The following is a 22,048-nucleotide window of genomic DNA, read 5'->3' as shown; positions in this document are numbered from 1 at the left end:
CGAATACATGCACCGTCTCTTCCGCAGCCGAGGGACAGGGGTACAAATCGGACCAAAGGCTACACCTTAAGGTAGGAATTTAGCGCGTAATAAGTCGCACATTTAAATGTTTATGTGTGTTTGTTTAAACACGTTTACTTGTGAGAAAGGAACTCTGTCGGCCTACTGCGTCATTCTGTCAGGGCCTTGTTTTGGTGCCAAATGCAACTGTATTTCCTTCTGTTCAAATAACATCTTATACTTTATTTCTAGTATTAGTATTACAATATTAGTTGTTTTGTCCAGGCACGTATCGATAGTTTGTGTTTCGGTCCCTGCATGCTGCTGGCAGGTGGTGTTTGATTTCCACGGGATGTTTTGAGCCTTCAGAGGCAGCATGGAGTATTAACTCTAGATATTGCTTGTGTGTGTTTGTATTTCATCCATTCATGTAATTAATGTCCAACATATTTTGCCTCAATAACAGGTATGGCCCGGATTTGATTTGGACGGTGCTGGTGATGGCAGAAGGGACTGACACTGGCGAAATGCCCTCCTTTGACCCAAGTCCTAGTTCTGAAGCAAAAAAGAGACCTACTTCTTCTGATGGCAGTGAGTGTTGATCTATGTTGTATCGTCTTTTTATTATCTGCTGTTTGTGATTTGCTGCTCACATCTTAATATCCAAATATTCCCAAATATATACATTTTGATCACACATGTATAACTACTGTTAGACATTGTAGTGTGTGTGTGTGTGTGTGTGTGTGTGTGTGTGTGTGTGTGTATATATATATATATATATATATATATATATATATATAAGTACGTGTTTTTCATACTTAATATTTGTATGTTTACTCTGTAGCTTTGCTTGCTGCTACAAACAAATCCCCCCCCTGGGGATGAATAAAGTATTTATCTATCTAAAACGTTCATTAATTGGGATTTGATGTTTTTGGGGTAAAGTATTGCATTAGCCTAGATACAGACCATTTTAAGCTGCATTTTGGTGCACTACTGAGTTTTACTGCAGCAGGAGAAAGTATGTAGGATTAACGTAAATAAACTACAGTGCACATGCTCATCGTTTTGAAGAAATGTGTTTTTGGAGTCTATGGCACACAGGAATAAGGTTTATTGTGCTTTATAGTGCTTTACATTTGCATCAGGGGGAATGTAAACAGAATTCTCTGGGCAGACAATATGGCCGTCATCTTAACATACAAAATGTATCACTCTGGAAACATGTTCTCTGTAAGGATGTGTGCACATACTGATGTGCACACATCCTTATAGAGAACCTGTTTCCAGAGTGATGCATGAAAAGTGAATAGCACTTTAACAGTAAATATATCCTTCTACAAAGACTGCTCTGTAGAAGGATATATTTACTGTTAAAGTGCTATTCACTTTTCATGGGATTTGTTGACGATAAGAAAAATACAGACGATCACCAGACTTATCGTTAAAGGCTCAGATCTGCGTAGCACAACACTTTGAAATGCACATATTCCTCCTCTGTAAATGGGGATGGTTAAGGAGGCAAATTACAATTTGTGCCCGTTCTACAGTCTTTGACCTGCCAACTTCAGAAACTTGACCATTGAGTTCTGCCACAACATCCCGTTTGAAGAAAAGAATGAAATCGCACCTACAAACAGGTTTCATGGGACTTTTATGACATTAACCACATTGTGCCCATCTTAGTTGATGATTTATTGAAGTCAAGTTGGACACTTTTTTTATTATAATTTTTTAAAACTTTTATTATGTTTTTGCAGGAGACGAGCCAATGAGGAAAATGCCTATGTCAAAATTTGGTTCCAGACCTCGATTTGAGCCTGTACACTTTGTCAGTGGAGGAACTGGCACTGATGAGAAGGAAAACGATAAGGAGCGCAGGAGGAGTGAGTCGTTTGGTGCGAGACAGTGGGACTCTGAGCGCTCTACCTACGGCGGCACCAGCAGAGCGCAGGGCTCCTCCTCCCTGAGGCCTGCTTTTGACAGAGTGCCATCGCACAGTTCTGACTCTTGGGGTTCCCACAGAGACAGAGAGATTTTTTCAGGGAGCACAAGTGGGTTGGGTTATGGAGGACGTTTGCCCACTTCAAACTTTATGGTGAAAACAGAGCAGGACTACTCAGCCAAGTATGAATCTCACTCCTCTCAAGGTTCAGATTCCTATTCTCAGCCCCACAGATACAATGGATACGGGGCAGCGAGCAGACCAGGAGGCTGGGATACAGGACGTCAGGGTTTGGGATTCAGTCATCTGGACCGGCCGGCATCAAGCAGGCCATTCAGCAGAGTCTACAACAGCCCAGGCAGGAGCAGTCCCACCACTTCTCAGTCTGTTTCTTCATCTCAGCCTATTACTATAACTCAGCCAACATTGGATGAGAAGCAAAGGCTGATTTCCAGTGTAGCGGCTGCATTGGCTGTTGCATTTAGGGACCCGATGTTCATTACTGGAAGTGAATCGCCAAACTATAATTTCATGTTGAGCCGCAGTATTCAGGCCTGCAAGACTAATCCTGAGTATATTTACGTCAACCTGAAGGACATTCCTCAATCCGACCTACCGAAGAACAGGAAAATACCAACCGATGGTTACGCCTGTGAATTGAGATGTCAGGGTGTGTATCTTGCCACCGGTTACTCTGGGAGTAAAAATGGAGCGAGGGACCGGGCCTCTGAGCAGGCTGTTAAACTCTTCCTGAAAACAGTTGAGATTCGTGTGGTGCAGCGCAAATACAGACACTTGGTAGTCAATGACATAGTTGTGTGCCAGACGCACAGCCCAACCCCTGGCTTTTTACCTGCACTCCGAAACCCAGAGGATAAACCGACACCCAGCTCTAAGGGCCAATACGAGCCTGACCAACGTAAGCACTGGACAGAGTTTGTGGTTATGGACAATGCGCACGATGCCATCTGCATACTCAACAACTCCGCAGCTTTTAATCGCATGAAGGTAGACTATAAGTTTGACGTGCTCCCCAACAACACTGCTTGGCTGTGCAGTGTTTTCCTGCAAGGTGAGCTGGTGGCGCAGTCGACAGGTACCAAAAAAAGCTCAAAGCATTTAGCGGCTGAAGACGCTGTGAGGAAACTTCGGATGAACCAGGCACAACGAGAGCAGCAGCAGCAGCAGCAACAGCAGCAGCCGCAACAACAGCAGCAACAACTATCACAATACTCCAGAGGAAATAATCAATCAGATTCTGGTGGACGCTTTGGACAACAGATTGGCAAAAAGAAGCATCTGAGTGAGTTGGTCATCCTGGAAAACTCTGACAATGCAATCTGTATCATAAATGACACAGCGCAGTTTAATAAAGTGACTGCTGATTACAAGTTCACAGTTTTGCCTGATCATCGATGGAGGTGTGAGGTTTATTTGGAAGGACAGTATGTAGCAGCAGGAATTGGACCCAAGAAAATAGTGAAGCACATTGCAGCAAAGGAGGCCTTGACCACCTTAAGGCTGACACAGGCTGTGGTCAAATCCAACCTCAGAAAGGAGGGTCACGGCGACGCCATATCGCGATCCCAGATCCTGGCTCGCTCCGGCGAGGAGGCCATAAAGCAGGAGATTAAGGAAGACAACATCGGAAACCAGCTGCTCCGCAAGATGGGATGGAAAGGAGGTGGTCTGGGCCGAGACGGGGAAGGGATCGCAGAACCTATCAAAGTGAAGGAGCAGTTCTCCAGAGAAGGTTTTGGTATGGAGACAAACAAAACCGGAAACCAGCTCAGCAAGCGTGACATAGAGGATATCATTCGTAACTACGCCAGTTCAGACCGCCAGGATGACCTTCGATTCTCCACTGACCTCACCAACGACGAACGCAAACAGATCCACCAGATATCTCAGAAATACGGCCTACGAAGCAAGTCGTACGGACAGGGACGGCAGAGGTTCCTTATTGTCAGTCGCAAAGTACACAAAGACCAGCTCATTGGTCAGCTTTTACAAGAGGGACAGGTGGGACGATACGAGCTTGTAAAACCTCAGGCCATTCACTGACATGCATGCAGGGCAAAAAAAACATTGGATATCCATTAAACTTCAGTACAAATCACACTCAAGCGTAAATGCTGTGTTTATACTTGTATGTGACAAACTTACAACACACATGAATAAAGGAGAATCCTTCAGGGATCACCTGTGGTTTCTGCATTCCTTTGCCATGAATTGTACTTCAGCTTTAGCAGGGGCTTTAGAATAAGTGATTTGTCTTTTTTTTTTGTCTCCTGCCATTCCACGTCTATTTGTTTAACTTTTGCACAAGCTTCAATACTTTGTGTGGTATGTCATTACTTTACGAATGAGAAGTTATTTTAAAAATAATTGCTTCTTTATTACCAAATTCCACTTTTAGTTTTGTGGCTATTTAAGGAACTTTGCAGAAAATGCAGCTTTTCACTGCTTGTTATTGAACATTGTAGATAGTTGCCTCATGAAGCATCAAACTGTAGCTCGATGCTCATATCAGTCTCAATGTAGTGATACATTTCTATCTCTCTACCAGCAATGCGGTCTGCTCTTTCCACACCTGGAGGTCATTCTACAAATACAAGCTGCATCCATTATCAGAAAATCTTTACATGGAAACTGTAAGCTGTGATCTTTGTTAAATGTCAGATGTGTTGGTTTATGTGAGTACAGTTGACTTGTCTGCTTGTTTTCACAGCTGTAACGACTGAATAAATTTAAACTGATGACATCAGATGGATATTTTTGTATTGAGAGTTAAAGTAACAGACAACTGATGTATATTTATTTTATTTACAAGAAAATGTACAGTTTGTTACATGGGTTACCAGTGCAAAGTTTTATAATCTGAAAACGGACAACTTCCTGTTTTTAAACAGTATTATGTCAGCTGATTTGTAAGATTGTAAAATAGCATAGAAATTTTCTCACACAGCCTTTAAATATCAGCATTATGAAACTGCATGAAACAAAGTTAAGTGCCCGGAAAGGGAACTAAATATCTTGTTTCTGTGTTGAAGTGGGACATATAGCTATATATTCACCAATATCTAGAAAGTTTTTTATAAACTCAAAGGCATAGCTTTACAAGAACAGTTGAGATAAAAATGACGCCCAAAGGCATCTGTTGAGCTGACAACTTGTTAGAGGGATGGATGTCCATGCCAGGTTAAATTTCTATCCCTCTGAAAGGCATTCAAAGGACAGATGGAAACGAAACCAAAAGAAGTGAGGCCACTGAAACAGGAGAAACACCCATGAACAGCTGTTTTTTTGTAAATATGTACCATCGGTATCTACACAGCAAACCACACAGCAAGCACGTCTAATTAACTGTCACTGTGTCATCCAAACAGTCTACTTCATGTAAAAAAAAATAAACGAATAGTAAAGTGACAGACTGGCTATTGCCTTTTTTTTTTTTTTTTTTTTAAAGAAAAGAGTTGGTGCATGTAAGTAACCCAGATATAACAAGGTACATTTACTTTTAACAAACATACGCTATAGCCCAACAATAGCATTTGGCATGAATGAATGCCACAACACAACAGCATACAAACTTAGCAACAGCTATGGGACAAATATACTGAGAAGGATTTTAAAATGTGTCATTTTATTTCTGTGAGATCAGCTGTTTTCTTGATCGGTGGTTTCTTGATTCTGGGCCGGACACTGTTCATACTCGAGCGATAACGGGGGGGTCAACAGTCACGCCAACTCTGTTCAACAATAGCAGAAACCCTCTTCTCGTACTCCCGCTTGTTTTCCTGGTACAGCTGGGCTGCTTGGCTGTTGGCTGGACTGTTTGGGTTTGGCTCATCCAGTAAAGACTTAAAAATACACAACAATTTTTTTTTTTTCAAATGAAGGTTTATGACATAACACAGTCATAACGTATACATTACTTGTACTTGTTTATAAAAATGATGTGGGTATTATTTCTCTTTGTCACGTCAACTAATGGCACACAATGTGTTTACCTACATAAAGGAATGTTAGATTACCTGTATTGAAGTTAAGATTGAAGAGACATCATAGGTTGGACTCCAACGATTCTGAAGAATATCTAAGCATATGCTGCCGTCGGCATACACTGCGAAGGAGCACACATAATATAATGTAAAATATACATCATTTTATTACATAAAAAAAATATGTGGAACAAAATGCAATTTCTGCAATTTAAATAGTGCTATATATTACTAACATACCATTTGGATGAAACATTTTTGAGACAAATCGCACTGTTGGTGGTTTATTTGGATATTCCTCTGTGAATTCAATGGTAAGTTTGAAGGTTCCTGAAAGTAAGAAGAAACAGAATTTTATTAATTGAGATACATTAACTACTAACAGTTTATATCAGGAACAGTAACAGTGTTACAGTGCATTACAGTAATCTAGCCAACAAGAAAATGCATGTATCAATTTGATCTGGTTCTGGCGATTTTGATTTAAAATTCAAGGCATCATCTAAAATCTACTCATTACCATACCAATCAATGCAATTTAACTTCCCACGTCCAATGATGGGGTCCTCGTGAATAATAATGAGTAATGTCATAATGGGGGTTGGACATTTTTGAATATAAAGAGCTTTATAGGACTTACCATCTTCAAAAGGTGTTCCCTCGGGTCTAAAAGAGAGGTAAAAAAGAAGCGGTCGATCATCACTTTCAAAAACAAAAACATCCAATTCACTTTTCATACCCTCATTTTAAATACTCACAACATCTGCTGACAAACTACAGTATTATCACATTTTGTATTCAAAAACAAGCAGTGACAATTTCTACAAAACAACTGATTATTAAAATAAATGTAATGAATTACATTTAACAAATTAACTTGACTTACCCAAAAATGACAGCATTCCATACCATGATATTGTTCTCTGATGGTGCCCCACTAACTCCAGCTGGAGGATCCTCTTGCAGTCTAATGGAGTAAAAAAAGCACAATGCTATCACAAAATACAGGTGATATTCCAATGAGCAAAACAGATGGAAGTTAAATCAGCAGACAGCAAGGCTCTATTGAATATGAAAACAGGAGTACAAGCCCCACGTTCCATTTCTAAGGCCGGGTGGGCAATTGTATGCTCAAGGAGAGAGTTTGCACATTTTTTAATAGAAAACACTCCAGGATTTACAGCTGGACATACATCCACAAAGGAAACATGATTATAATGCTAATTACTCATCTGGAATGTCTGTTTTGGTAATATAATGATATAAATCATACTGTTGTAAGATTGTACAGTGGAAAATAGAGTTGTCTATAGTGTACTGTTGTATCTCAGTGAGAATGGACAATGCCTTTACCTGCTTGGCCATTCCAGCCAAGTTCTTAGTGACCGTTTATTGAAGTCTAGTCCTTTAGTCACGTCGTCAGATAAATACTGTGCTGTTTTAGAAAGTGGGCAAACCAGGATCAACTCTAGGCCTTTGTCTGTGACAATCAGTTCTGTTTAGTCGGAACATACTGTAGATAAGAAACCATGTGCAGTAGCGGACTGTGCTGAAGGGTCTGCAGATCTTCAGTGACTGCCTGGCAGATGGTTGCTTATCCTCAGGCTTATATAGTGATCTATCAGGGGCCCGGGAATCGGAGATCCCTTGATCATCGTGTATTTGGACAGTGTTCCCTAGACCCAAACCTTTCATCTGCCTGTGAAGGGCCATCTGGCCACCGACCTGAACCGCATTTTCCAGTATAACCAGTTACAAATACATACCAATGAGCCAGCCCACACACACACACACACACACACTACGTATAAACATAACCACTGACAGTTTCGGGAAAGGCGACCATATTATGTTACATTGTTTAAAAACATCGACACACGACAGCGATCAGTGACCATGAATTGCACAACACCGTCGTTGCTACTCGCCAACGCTGGTCGCCAGTAACGTTACCATCATCGTTACCAGTTAATCTGTGACCAGCCGTTAACTAGTTAACACGACCGCAAAACTAACATCCAGTACCCTCGCTAACAAATAATCCACCAGTGTTTATATGTGTTCTGTATTATTAGAGTTGTAGTTCAGGAGCAGTTATGGGCTAACGCTAACAAGCTAACGTTAGCCTATGCTATTAGCTTACTTCGCTGATGGTTTCCTGTCGCTTACCGTTTAAAATCTCTCATTAAACGTCGTCTTGCTGGAGTTGACATCCTGTTGACGCGGACACCTAAATACTTGGCATAAACGTAAACGGGTTATGTGTCAGGGAAATATCTATATTTTTCTCGGTGTGTTATTTTAACTCCTAACTGACTAGCCAACCATTGCTAGTTTGTCAAATATTTGGCTGCCTGTGCGAGTCTACGGGCGCTACCATTCAAGCTAGAAAAAGGAGGGTATTTTAACCGACAGGCTGTGAATTGGTGAGCTGTGATAAACACATGAATCCACGATGAACGTATCACTGATAGAAGTACTGTAGGGTATGCCTTTTTTTTTTTGTGTGAACCAGTTTCAGGTCATAATATACTTAGCTAAAAATATTTGTATACAGTGGATAAACCTCGTCTCTAAACTTGTGTTAGTCCAAATGGAATTACGTCATATGTTTAGCACCCATATTTAGTTTGTTTTGAACACTGTAACAATTCGTGTGATTTTAAGGTTTGATCCCTCCTTTGTTCGTCATATTTATTTGTTTCTTCGGAAATGTATCAATTAATTAAATTCATATTACATTATTTACTTTGGGTATAACCAATAACCGTTACCAACACAAGTTGTTTATGGCTGACATCCTGTATTCAATCAACAGTAACAGTTAAAGACCACTAGATGGTACCTAGTCCTCAAGTGTTTATTACGCGACAAAACAATCAAGGATAAGATTGCCTTTAATGTAACGTGTGTACCATGAGTGTGTAGCTATCATGGTAATAACTAAAGCTTGTTGGTTTATCAGATCACTGCAAATACATGCAATTTCCTTTTCATTAAATGTCAGTTCATGTAACTATTCAGACAGACAAGAAAATATGATATCTTTCCCATATGGTCTAGCGGTTAGGATTCCTGGTTTTCACCCAGGCGGCCCGGGTTCGACTCCCGGTATGGGAACGTACTTTTGTCCAAGGTTAAAATAATAATTCCTTATATATATCCCAAATATAGAGAAGCACATTCATATTTAGGATTGGTGAGTACTTCATTCTATTTGATACAGCTATTGTAATTCTCGCTCGTCCTTCTCTGGGAATCTCACGGTGCTTTAGACCCCGCCCGTTAAGGAGTTATCCTCGACTGCTCTCATCTCACAAGGGCTTGGACCTTCCCGGAAGATGCCCATTTGCACTTTTTTCTCCCTGTGCTAACACTTATCGTTGTCTGGTGGAGGAAAACAAACTCGTCTAAAAAGAACAACTTCAACGCAAGCTTGAAGCCTACAACCGCTTTTGTCTTTTCGTCCGCAACTTAATTTGACCTAAATCGCGTTGAGCTGTTGACAAAATTGCCTTTAAAGTGACACCTGTGACCGCGTCACGGTTTATTAACATTAACGTTAACCTAGCTGTCGCTTAGATAACAGTTTGTTTAATGGTTACCTACGTTTCAGTAATGGTTTACATGTTAATAATATCCTTATCGTAAAAAAACTAAATATATTGGTCATTATTTACATTTTAAGCAATAGGACATGTCGCGACCACTTTCTTTATTTTGTCATAGCGCCTTTTAATCCACCCTCGTCCCTCGATAATATATTGCTCTCAACTGAAACCACTCCTGATTCCCCTTTACTAGTACGAGGCTACAGCTAGACAAACTCTGCTACCGGGCCAATCATTTCCCAGGAAAATGTGACTGTTAGGAATTCCCCACGCATCAGCCCCTGTCGAAGAAAACTGCAACCTTGTGTCAGAAAGCACACGGACGCAGCAGGATGTTTAAGTCGACGGGTGACTGTGGGATGATGGAGCTATAGTACCGTCTGTCTCCCCTTTAACGACAGCGTGTTTTCACGAGGACAGAGGATAGACACTAACTGGGAGCATGACGCCAGGACGTGTGATGACATCTTCTACCAGGGTGAGTCCAGTCGAGCATGTTTTATACTTATTGTTTACTTTCTTGTAGCCTTAATTAACAATGCGGGCCGAATATCTGTACTAGGCCTATGTGAGAACTCTTTGGAGTTATGCTGATGACATTGTTCATGGTGCTTTTCATGTTAAATTACTTTAAGCTATTATTGATTTGTACAATATTCTAGCAGTTTATGTATTTTATTGCACTTTGCCTTCACTCAGTACACAAAAAGTGATCACACTACAGCTAAATAAGCATGACTGAACTCATGATGATACTACTGTCATCTGGGATACATACTACTCCATTTCTGTGTCTGCCCTTTGTGTTGGTCATCATGTGACTGTGTGTGTGTGTGTGTGTGTGTGTGTGTGTGTGTGTGTGTGTGTGTGTGTGTGTGTGTGCGCGTGTGTGTGTGCGCGTGTGTGTGTGAGTGTGATGAAAATCTGCACAATTAAGTGCTTCAGAGATGCCCCCTCGACAATCTACAGCTACATCTAATAACCACTTATTTGTAAGATAGACATGAAGAGGAATGTCAGTACAGTTTGTAGTGCTTATTTGTGCTCAGAGCTTTAATACTAATAGTTGTTATGAACAAAGAGCTCTAGTTTCATCTAACATAGTCAGATAAATTGTGAGTCTTGACCCTGACGCCATTTGTAGTCTTTTCTTGAAAACATGGAACCTTGTTAATCTACTGTTTTTATAACCCCTCAGAATAAGTTTTAACAAGCATAGATGTTAGGCCTCTTATTAGAGTTAATTGGTGTTAAATCAATTAATCCATCGAATGATCGAATGCATTTAGACTAATCATTCAGTTTGTCTGTTTTTTCACAAAAATGCCTTTGGATTTTCTTTGAAGTCTTCAATTATAGTAAAGCGCTTGTTTTTTTTTGCCTCAGACTGTTGGTTGCATAAATTAAGCAGTTTTGATCAACGATGGTAACTTGGGCTCTCAGAGATTGTTATTCATTTTCTATTATATCCATATATTTCCTAATTTTCACTCATTCAAATGAAGAGGCCTCAGACTGAATATATTGACTAAAATAAGAGAGTTGCTTTGAGACGGAGTCTGAAATACTCATTTAGCTTCCTCGGAGGACAAATATAAATTATGTTTTTCTCAATTTCTACAAATATATGTCTGAGATTCACAGCAAAAATGTTTTTCTCTTTAGTCTAGTTGATCAACTCTATTTTGTGGCAAGTCTAAATGTTTGCCAGATGTTTACATTTTTCAGTTAAGATGCTTGTATCATGGGACGGACAAACACAATCTCATTGGTCGACTCCAGTTGCTCCCTTCAGAGGAGGCGGCTGTGACGCAGAGGGAGGCGAAGAGTTACGAGCCCTGAGCTCGTCAGTCCCGCTAGAGACGGGACCAGCTGGACCCACCAACCCTTCACCCACCCGCTCTCCCCTTACAATCTTCCTATGGTGGGAACACTGGCAGAGGCTTGTGCATAACTGGAAACTTCCCCTGAAATCAATTATCCAGAGCAAGACTTTCCAAAAATACTCCAGTGTAGGGTTGTCTTGTTTTCTTTTTTTCTTTTTTAGCGTGTGCCCTTGTTTTAGAAACATCCTTCCATGCTTCTGTCCACATATTTAGCCTCTCTTCTTCCCCTGTCCTCTCTGCTTTGGTAGCTTGAATTCTATACTGTGTGTGGGTGTTTGTGTGGGTGTGTGTGTGTGTGTGTGTGTGTGCACGGCAGACAGAAGACTGTCTGGTTGAGGTTAAAGCAGTTCCCGGTAGCCTTCTTATCCTGTGACAGTGATGTCACCATCTGACCAAGGGCAATAATGGAGAGCCTTCCTGTGCTGTTCTCCCTCCAGTGACGAGGAGCTCCTCAGACATTAGACACTTCTTATTGCCCAAGACGTACCCGCCGGCCTTAATGGGCTGCTGGATATTGATTTGGCTACACAAAAAGAAGATCTGAGCTTTTATCCTATTTAGAAAGCAGCACTGCAGTTTCACACAAGCTTTCAGAGTGGCCTTGCAAGTTACTGGCAATCTTTTGCAAGTTGGCATATGTGGTAATCTTTAAAAAACAAGTCGACCCCCTGTAACTGTGTTCAGACATATTTGAGTATTGAGGAACTATTGTGACATTGTTTAACCCAGAGATTTAATGATGAGTGTTCACACATGCTGCTGCAAATAAAGTGTACTTGCTTGCTAAAACGAGGAAAACACATTTTCTTAATCCCAGCTGTAAGCAATGACATTAGGTGTAACTTGGTAGTTTAGGAACAACCACAAGATGGCAATGTTCTTATGCTTCGACTAAACAAACAATCATACGAGATGGCTGACACCTCAAATGACTTGCAAAAATGCAGGAACCGACTTGTGAAAAGAGAAATAAAACTGTAGAACTTCCCCCTTTTCATGTGCAGAAAACATACCTCACGTTGGCCTGCTTTCTGTTGAGGGCTCTCAGGGGAACTGCTGTTTGCAGAGTTCCATAATTGTACGCTGCTGTTTCACAACCTTAGACTCTTGACACCTGAATATCACCTTGTCGGACATGTTTAATCGCAGCAGTAAACCGCTGCCACTGGACCTGACGTCAGAGAGAAAGGAGAGTCGAGGGAAATTCCACCTGTCACCTCACTCTGCTCTCATGCTGCCGGTCTCACAAGCATGTGACTTGGACAAGAGTTTCTCCATGAATTTGAGCATTGTCATGATGTAATGCAGTGTTCCAGTCAAGCTATTTTTAGCATGCGAAAAGAGGACAATGTGACTTTGTGTTTTAAGTATATCATTGTTTAAATGCAGTATTATAGTTTAGTTATTGAGTATTTATTTATTCAGCAGTCAAGTTTGTTGTGATAATCAAGTGGGAATAGACTGTATTGGTCAAAAAGTGTTAATAGTTTTACTTATAGGAATAGCTTGACATTTTGGGAAATTTGCTTATTGTTGCAGAGAGATGATGCATTTCACATTAGATTATGTTCCTCCAGATACCAGGGAAAGTAAAAGAACCCCTTAGCCGCAATATACTTTGTCTGTAGGAAGAATACTGTATGATGAATCAGAGTATAACGCGTCCACTCTGGCAGCATGTTGACATCATCAGATTAGTTAACCACATTACTTCGATATTTTTACGACTCCCGCCGAGGTCCACGTAAGCACACAGTGTAGTGAGCCGTATCCCTGATGTATGTGTAACTACATTAGGGAGAGAAGTGTTCTACCTTACTGTAGTTTGACCACACAAAGTAGCTCCGAACAAAAATAGAAAATGGCTCAACCTGCAACTTTGGCGCATAATGATATTTCACCCTGTCATTTCTCATGTCTCTTGGAGCTAATGAGGTAGCAGTGAGTGGTTCACAGAGGCCTTTCATGAGTCAGCTCAGCCAGTGGTGGTTGGATTCCAAGTGCAAGCTTTGCTCGAAGAAGCCAAAGGATCTTTCCTCATTCAACTTTCAACAAACTCTTTCAACAAATGACTAACGCAAGCAAAGACAGAGTTAACAGAATTTGCAGTGAGCTCAGGCAGCTCATCATATCTGCTGAGAGGCAAGTGTCTGTCTTCCCTGTCAGTTATTCTTTATTTTATTTTTTTCCCCCTTTTGGGTTAATTTCAAAGTGACAGGGAGTCCTCAGGCTGGTTAAATTATTTAACTGCATGCAGGCAATGGGTATTATAATCTAGGCCCTGAGTGACAGAGCAATATGCTCTTAGGGCCTCATGGCATTTTATTAATAATGAGCTTGAGATAAACTAGAGCTCTCGGGTGAAAAGCTGCTGGCTGTTGGCGCACACTGAAGCAGGCATGCTCTTGGCCCTGAATTAGTTGGTGTGACACAGATGGCCTTTTCAGAACCTCAGCGATTGTTTACGATAAGACGTCTCTATGAGAAACAGCAGTTATGTGGTTCAGTGACGTCGCGTAACAATGAATGCTTTCTGCCAGTATCTGACTGCAGGTAGCTTTTACAGCCCACAGAGGTGTGATGTGGATGACCTGGATTGTTGGCCTGCTCTCTGTATTTAATAATGAATGACTTGCAGTCTGTATGTGTGTATCGGCAGCAGTAGACGTAATGTGAATACAACAGCTAGCCCCTGCCTATCTGTTCAACAGCCACTGTATGTCTCATCAGCACCGTTTCCAGGTAGCAAACAGCGGAAAGACACAGTTAGGTTTAAATCTGGTTCACAAATGTATGTATTTCTTCCCAATCTTTTAATTTAGAGTAATTGCCAACATAAACACTCAAACGGCAAAGGAGCATTTGACATTTGATTACATTTTTTGATTTTTAATAATGTGACTTCCTGTCTTCAAGCTTCCATTCTAAAGGTATTCAATCTCAAGCTGCATTGTTCTACTGAACAGGAGGTAAACCAATAGCTGCTCAGCTTGCACATAGTGTTCAATACCACATAAATATTATCTGCTGAAGGCCTGTGGTCTGAGCGTTGTTCTCCGAACTGCTACTGAATCACTTGCATACAGTTGGATGAGCTGCTGCACACTGAATGCATTGGCTTTATAGCCGTCCACCTACACCGCTCGTTTTCTGGTCTGTATGTACAGCAGCCAGACTCAGTCAGCACTATGAATCACGTCAGTCAGGATGGTCACTGTCCGAGAATGATGAAGTTTTCACAGCGCTATGAGCTGTCAAGCTTATTGAACAAACTTGTTGCAACAAGAAAGTTTGACCTCAACCAGCTGGCATGCTGGCAGTTATTACATCATAACAACTGCCTTCAATCTTTCCCTACAATCCAGATATGACATATGTTTTTGAGTGTCACCGACAGCAATACTATGTCCATCTCAGTGGGGTTGCTTATACAGCCTCACTGCCCTCTCGTTCACCACATTCTGTGTTTCTTATGGGGTGCCCTCCTGTCCTGTTAGCTGGCGTCTCACAGCCTCAGCCTCTCTGTTCTGTATTTAGGAGAGCAACCGAGGAGGGATCCCTCTCCCAGGATGGACAGAAGTGCAATAGATGTTGTATGTACGTATTAATTAGAGTACCGGTAGCAAGTAAAATAATGATGGGGAAATTACGACTTCTAATAATAACGACAGCAGTGGATATAGTAGAATAATATTGATGATAAAAGCAGTAATGGTATCGGTAATAATAATAGTCATAATGATGGTAGCAGTGGGTGTCAGCAGGGCCACAGCAGGAGGTACAGTCACGGTCCAGATATAACTACGGTGCATGGAAACCTGCAAGAAAGCACAAAGACTCAGGTGAAGAAGGAACAATAGTAATGTGTACTAATGGGAAAGTTAATTCATCCATAAGGAGAGAGAGAGGAGCTCAATGTATCTTAGGAAGTCCCCCAGCAATTTAGGCCTATAGCAGCATATCTAGGGGCTGGACCGAGGCAAACCTGAGCCAGCGAATGATAAGCGTTATCAAAGAGCAAAGTCGTAAGCCTACTCTTAAATGTGGTGAGTGTGTCTGCCCCCCGGACTGAAACTGGGAGCTGGTTCCACAGAAGAGGAGCATGATAACTGAAGGCTCTGGCTCCCATCCTACTTTTTGGGACTCTAGGAACCACAAGTAGCCCCACATTCAGTGAGCGCAGCTCTCTAGTGGGGTAATATGGTACTATAAGCTCCTTAAGATATGATGTTGCCTGGCCAATTAGGGCTTTGTAGGTGAGGAGAAGGATTTCAAACTCAGTTTGGGATTTTACTGGGAGCCAGTGCAGAGAAGCTAATGCAGGAGTAATATGATCTCTTTTCTTAGCTTTTGTTCGTACACGCTGCAGCATTCTGGATCAATTCTGACCTCCAAGCTACACAAATAATTCTGTGCGGCCTCCAAATGCTCTCATATCTCAGCCTGCCAAGGACTGTTCCAAAATGTTTGTCACACAGAACTCCAAAATAACTCTTAACTGAGTGATCTGGATTTTACGAGTGCAGTTCTTAGTGAAGTGATCTGTCAGGTACAACTTTGTAGGGCATGCCGAGATAAATTGTGTCACATGAATCAAGTTTGGGTGCAAAAATATAAACTGCAGCGAGGACTAGTTGTGCTCTATTTGAGGGCTGCGTTTGCGAAACTTCAACCTATAAAAATAAACACTGGCTTATATAACATTTATTATCATAGACATTTGTGTAGTAAACTGAATAACTAAGTGGCATTCTGTCATATTCATATAATAATAGTAATGTTATAATGTGAATCTAGCAACTCAAAATGACATTTGGATAGACAAGCGGAACGATTAACAGCACGCAATTGTCTAGATGACGATCGTATGTCCCTCTTTTGGGTTAAAGGGAATTCACTGACACAGGCCATAACCACAGCAGCTTTGTGCTGTAAAGTAATGCTGTGCTCTCTCTGCCCTTTATTGGGGAGATACTGCAGGAAATGGGGCCTTTTAGGGCTTGTCCTGTCGTGGTTGGCCTCTGTCTGCAGAGCTAGCACAACATAATAGTTTTTTCATTGCAAAGAAAAAAAGAATTGCTGCAAAGGAAAGGTATGTCTTTTCAGTGAGTCTACAGGTTCAAGCGGTTTTGCACTGATCCCACAACAAGACAATGTTTTGCTTGCATTAATACACCACCATTGTAGAAATGAAGCAAGAACACAATGCACTGTGTTAGACAAGATTTTTGTGTTCACACACTGCGGGCTGATTTTAATTGTATCCCACTGAGATGTCATGAAGCACCAGTAATTTAAACATCTTCACTTTTATTGCTTTCCCCCCAGAGTGTAGATGTGATTTGTTGTGCAAATCTGGGTGAGTTTGCGTTCAGCATTGCAGAAGATAATTGGAAAGATTGTAAATCCTTTGGAGAGGATAAGTGCAAATAGTTTTTTTTGTTTTTTTGTTGCTGCGTTCAATAAAAAAAACACAATAACACATTATTCACATTCATGAGGCTTTACAGTTTAGTTTAGATTTGACGCCACAAATGAGCCTCTTCAAACACTGTAAGCCAAAGTTGTGTGTCTAGTGCATTCTCTTTCAATCCAAACTTTAGAACAGTGATTTCCCTGTTTCATTGTGTGTTTTTACCCCAAACATCCACTTAAACATGAAAGATGTGTTTGCATGTCTGTCCATCCTGAGCCCTCCTGGCTTGTTGAAGTTTGCTCCTTTCTCCTGTAAAAAGAGTTTTTCCTTATCTGATGCAAGAGTCAAAGAATAGTGTCTGCAGTACAGATTGTAAAGCAAATTTGTCATTTTGTCATATATAAATAAAACTTGACATTTTGTACTGTTTCTATATAACGTTGGTGTTTTTCAGACCTTAAACAATACAAAGATATTAGATTCAATCCACAATTAATTCATTTGACATGTGCTTGATCAAGAAATAATAATGTTTATGAAGTGTCTGAAATCACCAAAGCCTGAACTAATGTCAGGGGATTTCTTACGTTGTCATTTTAGGATATGAAGCTGAAAAAAGCCATACAATCTGAGGATTTGCAAGTACTGTTAGCCGCTCAGCTGTCGCCATATTGAGAGCTGTGTTGAGGCAATAGATATGCTCTGACTTTGGTATTTAGCATCTCAGTGGTACTACTTACTGGATGTTTCAGAAGCAGACATCATAAATAATGGTGATGCAGAAATCTATTGTTTGATGTCTTTGCTATCCACCCTCTCCATTGAAATATATTAAGCAGAAATGATCATTTTCAGGAATGGTTGCAAGCTCGCTTGACATCCGTGACGTCACCTCAAGTTGTGAAGCTCAAAGTGTTTGGCTCAAATGCAAATGGTTGACTTATATCAAATGTCAACTCTCGTACAGTCATGAACGGGAATATTAGGTATAGAGACCAAAACCATTTTGTATCAGGTGTACCAGATGTGCATAACTGCTTTAAAATGGGGTCTTTTTTGTCTCGCTTTTGGAGTCAGTCTCAACTGACCATTTCAAGAACTACAATTTTTGACACTTCCACTTTTGCTTACATTTTTAGCACCAGAGGTTTCCGCTTGATTGGCACACATAGAGGAATAAATGTTATCCTTAATATTCATTGAAGGAGATGCATGAATTGTTTTTGATGCCATCTCTCTATTTGTTTGCTCCTCTTAAGAGACTTCCTGGTCGGGAAATATTTTTCCCGTCACAGCTGATTACCCACAATTAACAGATCTATGGAATGTAGTGCACTCTCTTTATGGGTTTCTATTCTTTTGTCATTTTGGAAAGAATATGCTGAATTTGTGCTTTGGGAATCTAAAAGCTTATTGTCAGTACTACAGCTCTCTGAAGTCTCCTTTCCTTTGATGGCTTTCCCCCCTTCAGAAGATATAAATGGGTTTTCAGGATCCAGAGTACGGTTAAATTATGGACCCAGAAAGTCCCTGTTGATAGTGGCGAGGTAGTGGCACACAATTGATCCATAATATTGACAATAATGTGCTGAATTTATGCACCTCTACTTTTGGGCCTCAAATGCTATTTAAAACAATTTTGTTTGCATAGAGATTTAGTTTATCCTTACGGCTTACATAAGGGGAGTACAATGTCTTTTGCTCTTGCACATGCATGTGTGTGTGTGTTTTTGATTGTTTACATAGTTGTCCTGGATTTTAGCAGTGCTGCACTGCATCAGCCTTAAGAGTAAATAATACAAGAAGTGAGCAGTTTCCTCCACTGCTTCAGAGTTGTGGACAGTATTTCCACATGGCGGTGATGAATGGAGCTTGTTTGGTGTACGTTTCCCTCACAGCAAGGATATCTATTTGCTCTAAGGCAAACAGATGAGCTGAACTGTATTGAATGGAGGCCAGGAAGAATTAATGTGATGATTAGAGCACTCGGTGGAGACTGAGAGGGTTATTTAGGCGTCCGCGACCAACAGACCCCCGCTGCAGTTGCAATTGAGTTTAATGGGTTCATTTTTTAAACATCAATCTCCAAGTCCAGTGTCTGTTTATGTTCTTTCCCAACAATCCCAATTTGAGCCATGTTTTATTTACACATTTGACTGTTGAATGCACTACATGGGGCTTTTCAGTGGAAAACATGTATTGATGCACAGCCAGGAGTGTGAAGACACAAAGTGCTCAGCACTCACCGCAGACCACCACTTCCTGTGAGTGTCATTTCTGTTAGATTCTTATCAAGTCTCAGTTATATCTGTGTACTCCAAACTTAACAAGACATGTGACAGTAACATGACCGGTGATACCTACTGCAGCTGATCTGGGGCACTTTCTGTTTATTGTAACACCTTAAATGTCAAATGTGAGACATAAATACCTTGTGCTTGAGTTAAACGTGCATTAGATGTTCGCTCACAGCAGGAGCTTTCTCGTTATCATGATCACTGAATCCTAAAGAGGAGGAGGAGGAGGGGGAGGAGCATTTTTTGGCCCTCTGAGATAAAGCACTTGCTCATACCTAAACAAAGTCAACTTTACAGTTTCATTTCTTTGTACCTCCCACTGGTAGAAGTTGTTTTATGGGGCTTTCTACTGCCGGGAGAACAACTCCCCCACAAGTCAGCAGCTTAACTGGCTCCCTGACACGGCTAATAGACTCACAATTCATTGTAAATGTTTTAATGGGACACAAAGGGATGTGAACTTTACTTCTGAGCTGCCATACAGATTTTAATAACCGCGCTGGCCCATATTGTCTGGTCAAAGTCTAAAGTAAGTGCATACCTGTCCAACTGTTTACCTGCACCACCAGCACTCCTCCGCCTCTGCAGGAGAAACCTGTCTATCGTCTTTCATGCTGTTTGAGGTGTGGCTCTCTTGTTGGACCTCTCTGCTCTCCCCTCCCCCGCCGCAGCATCGTCCAATCCCCGCCACACATCAAACTCACCTGAAAGGATTTGCGTTCAGGGCCGATACTTGCTGCTGATTGGCCAGGTAAAAGCACTCTGCCTCAGGGCTCCCCTACCAATGGTGGTAGTGCTGCGTGACTCATAGGGAGAGGACAAGTTGCTTCACTACACTTCTCCTTTTTCTGCTTCAAACAGCAGCCATTGCATTGTCTTTTTTTTCTCTCCGTCCTCTACAGTTTTGTTTTAGTTGCTTTGAGAAAGAGGTGTGAGGCTGGCCTGTGGTCCCCACCTTCAGACAGCTTTGTCCCCTTCGGAACGCACTTTGGATTATTCCCCTTTTCGTGTTTTGTTGTCGGTTTTCCCTCTTGATTTTCATTGGTTACTGTGAGCGACACTTGTTCGGTTGCCATTATGGACATTGTCACCCGAATCCTGAGTCTTTGAGGTTAGTGATGAATAGTTCTCCTCCTCCTCTTCACACTTGACATGTTTTGTTGTTTCTTGTTAGTAGAAACAAATGCCGTAAAATTGTTTTTCTGAGAATTTTTAAGTTTAACACCCAAAGCCTTTTGATTCTTATTTATTACATTATTTGGGAGTTGTATTTGTTATTGAACAGGCAGCTAGATAGGTCGCCATAATGCGTACCTTTTGGTTTTATCGTAGCATTTTCATTAGCACACATGACATATTGTACGATTTTTGTTAAGGGAGCTTTTCTCCCCCCCCCCCTCCCCCATATAATGTTTTCCAAGCCTACTTCTACATCAAAATGTATTCAAGGAAACAGCAACATAGTATTAATAGTTCTGTGAGTTTTATACATGAAGCTTTTCTGTTGTGTTGCGCAGATCAAACCAGTTCCCTCAAACTGGTTTGAAGTTGACACTTCTCCGACTTGACAACGCGTGAGCTCAAGTAATGGGGCTGAGTTCCAGAGTTTGTCGTTCTAAGAACTAATACGAAAAATATAATAGTTGCTTTTCTTTTATGAATTGTTGCCTTATATGGTGTGCCGAAGCAAGGGCGGGAACAGTGTTTTGCAAGCCCTTTGACCAAGCCCACATGTATTTTTCATGGTGTAGTAATCTGTAATTACATCATGTTGATGATGTTGATTTTGATCTGTGATTGCTTTCAAAGTTTAATACAGTCCTTAATTAACATGTTGAATGTTGCGTCAGTTGGCACAAAAACTGCTGTGGCTTTGCTGTTGTTGCACTCCCGAGTCTGGTGCGTGGAGTCTGTCATTCAGTGCTTCATCTTCAGTTCATCGGAACAGAAGGTTAATCTTGTAAAGTAAAGGCCCGCAAGGTCCTCAGTTCAATTTGGCAAGAAGTTTGGTCCCACATTGTGTTGCTTCCTCTTTAATGGCCAAATTAGTTGCCCCCCCCCCCCCCCTCCCCCCATCAGCCAGTTAAGTTATTTGTCTTAATGCTGGTGAGAATCTGTTTCTAAAAGTTGCTCAGTGCAGCAGAGATAAAAATCACACTTCCTGTTTCCCCAGAAATCTACTCTGCACTTTTTTGGGACCACACAAGACATTGTGCAAATTCTGTATCACTGAATAAACACGACTACAGTTTGAGCGTCTAGATTTCACACCCACTTTTTATCGATTCCGTCTACAAAAGTAAACCAGTACAGATTTTATCCAATTTTGGTTCATCTTTTTTCATGAAGCCATATGCAAAAGACCAAAGCTTGAGATTGTTTCATGGGTTTGGCATTTATAATTGATTTTGTTGACATAATCTCTGACGTTGCGTGCAGTTGAGGCCAAATACAGGCAACTGAGGACAGATCCCAGAGATACCAAATATATATCTGTATACTTTAGGCTCAGTTACTTAACTATTGTTAGCTTTGGATCAATTGGCCTTGGACTCCATTTATATTTAACACCTGCTGTAGTATCAGCACATGACGCAGTGAGTGAATAGCGCTGTTGAGTGGAGCAGGTGAGTTTGCATTTGACCTGACTCTTCGTACTCGGTGCCCACCCTGATTTGGATTGTAAATGAGGCCGTCGTGCCTCAGAGGATGAACTTGTGCTGAATGTGGTGTTTAGTGAGGCTTTGTGTGTGCCTCATTCAGAGGACACAGAGGCTGATGAGGAGACGGAGGGGGGCTGGACAGTAGTATCAGGTAGGCTCCTCTTTCAATACAAAGTCAACAAGTCTTAACCTGTAATTAGATCATTAGACTTGGGCAAGATGA

General features: G+C 41.2%; 2 protein-coding genes across 2 annotated transcripts; one reads left to right on the top strand and one right to left on the bottom strand.

The window, feature by feature from the left end:
- Positions 1–473: 473 nt before the first annotated feature.
- On the top strand, positions 474–4,624 carry nkrf (NFKB repressing factor). Its single transcript, XM_079228316.1, has 2 exons — positions 474–591; positions 1,764–4,624. The coding sequence occupies exons 1-2, from the start codon at positions 501–503 to the stop codon at positions 4,010–4,012; spliced, it is 2,340 nt and encodes a 779-aa protein (XP_079084442.1). The 5' UTR covers positions 474–500; the 3' UTR covers positions 4,013–4,624.
- A 112-nt stretch (positions 4,625–4,736) lies between these two features.
- Positions 4,737–8,278, bottom strand: LOC306745552 (ubiquitin-conjugating enzyme E2 A). The gene is made up of 6 exons (XM_079228364.1): positions 8,122–8,278; positions 6,839–6,919; positions 6,593–6,618; positions 6,193–6,282; positions 5,986–6,074; positions 4,737–5,811 (listed from the first exon to the last, which is right to left on the bottom strand). The coding sequence occupies exons 1-6, from the start codon at positions 8,163–8,165 to the stop codon at positions 5,683–5,685; spliced, it is 459 nt and encodes a 152-aa protein (XP_079084490.1). The 5' UTR covers positions 8,166–8,278; the 3' UTR covers positions 4,737–5,682.
- Between the last annotated feature and the right edge of the window lie 13,770 nt (positions 8,279–22,048).

This window comes from Taurulus bubalis (genome assembly GCF_910589615.1).
Source record: "Taurulus bubalis genome assembly, chromosome: 13".
Classification (NCBI taxonomy): Eukaryota; Metazoa; Chordata; class Actinopteri; order Perciformes; family Cottidae; genus Taurulus; species Taurulus bubalis.
The sequence above is the reverse complement of the archived record's forward strand: the minus strand, read 5'-3'. Positions and strand labels throughout refer to the sequence as shown.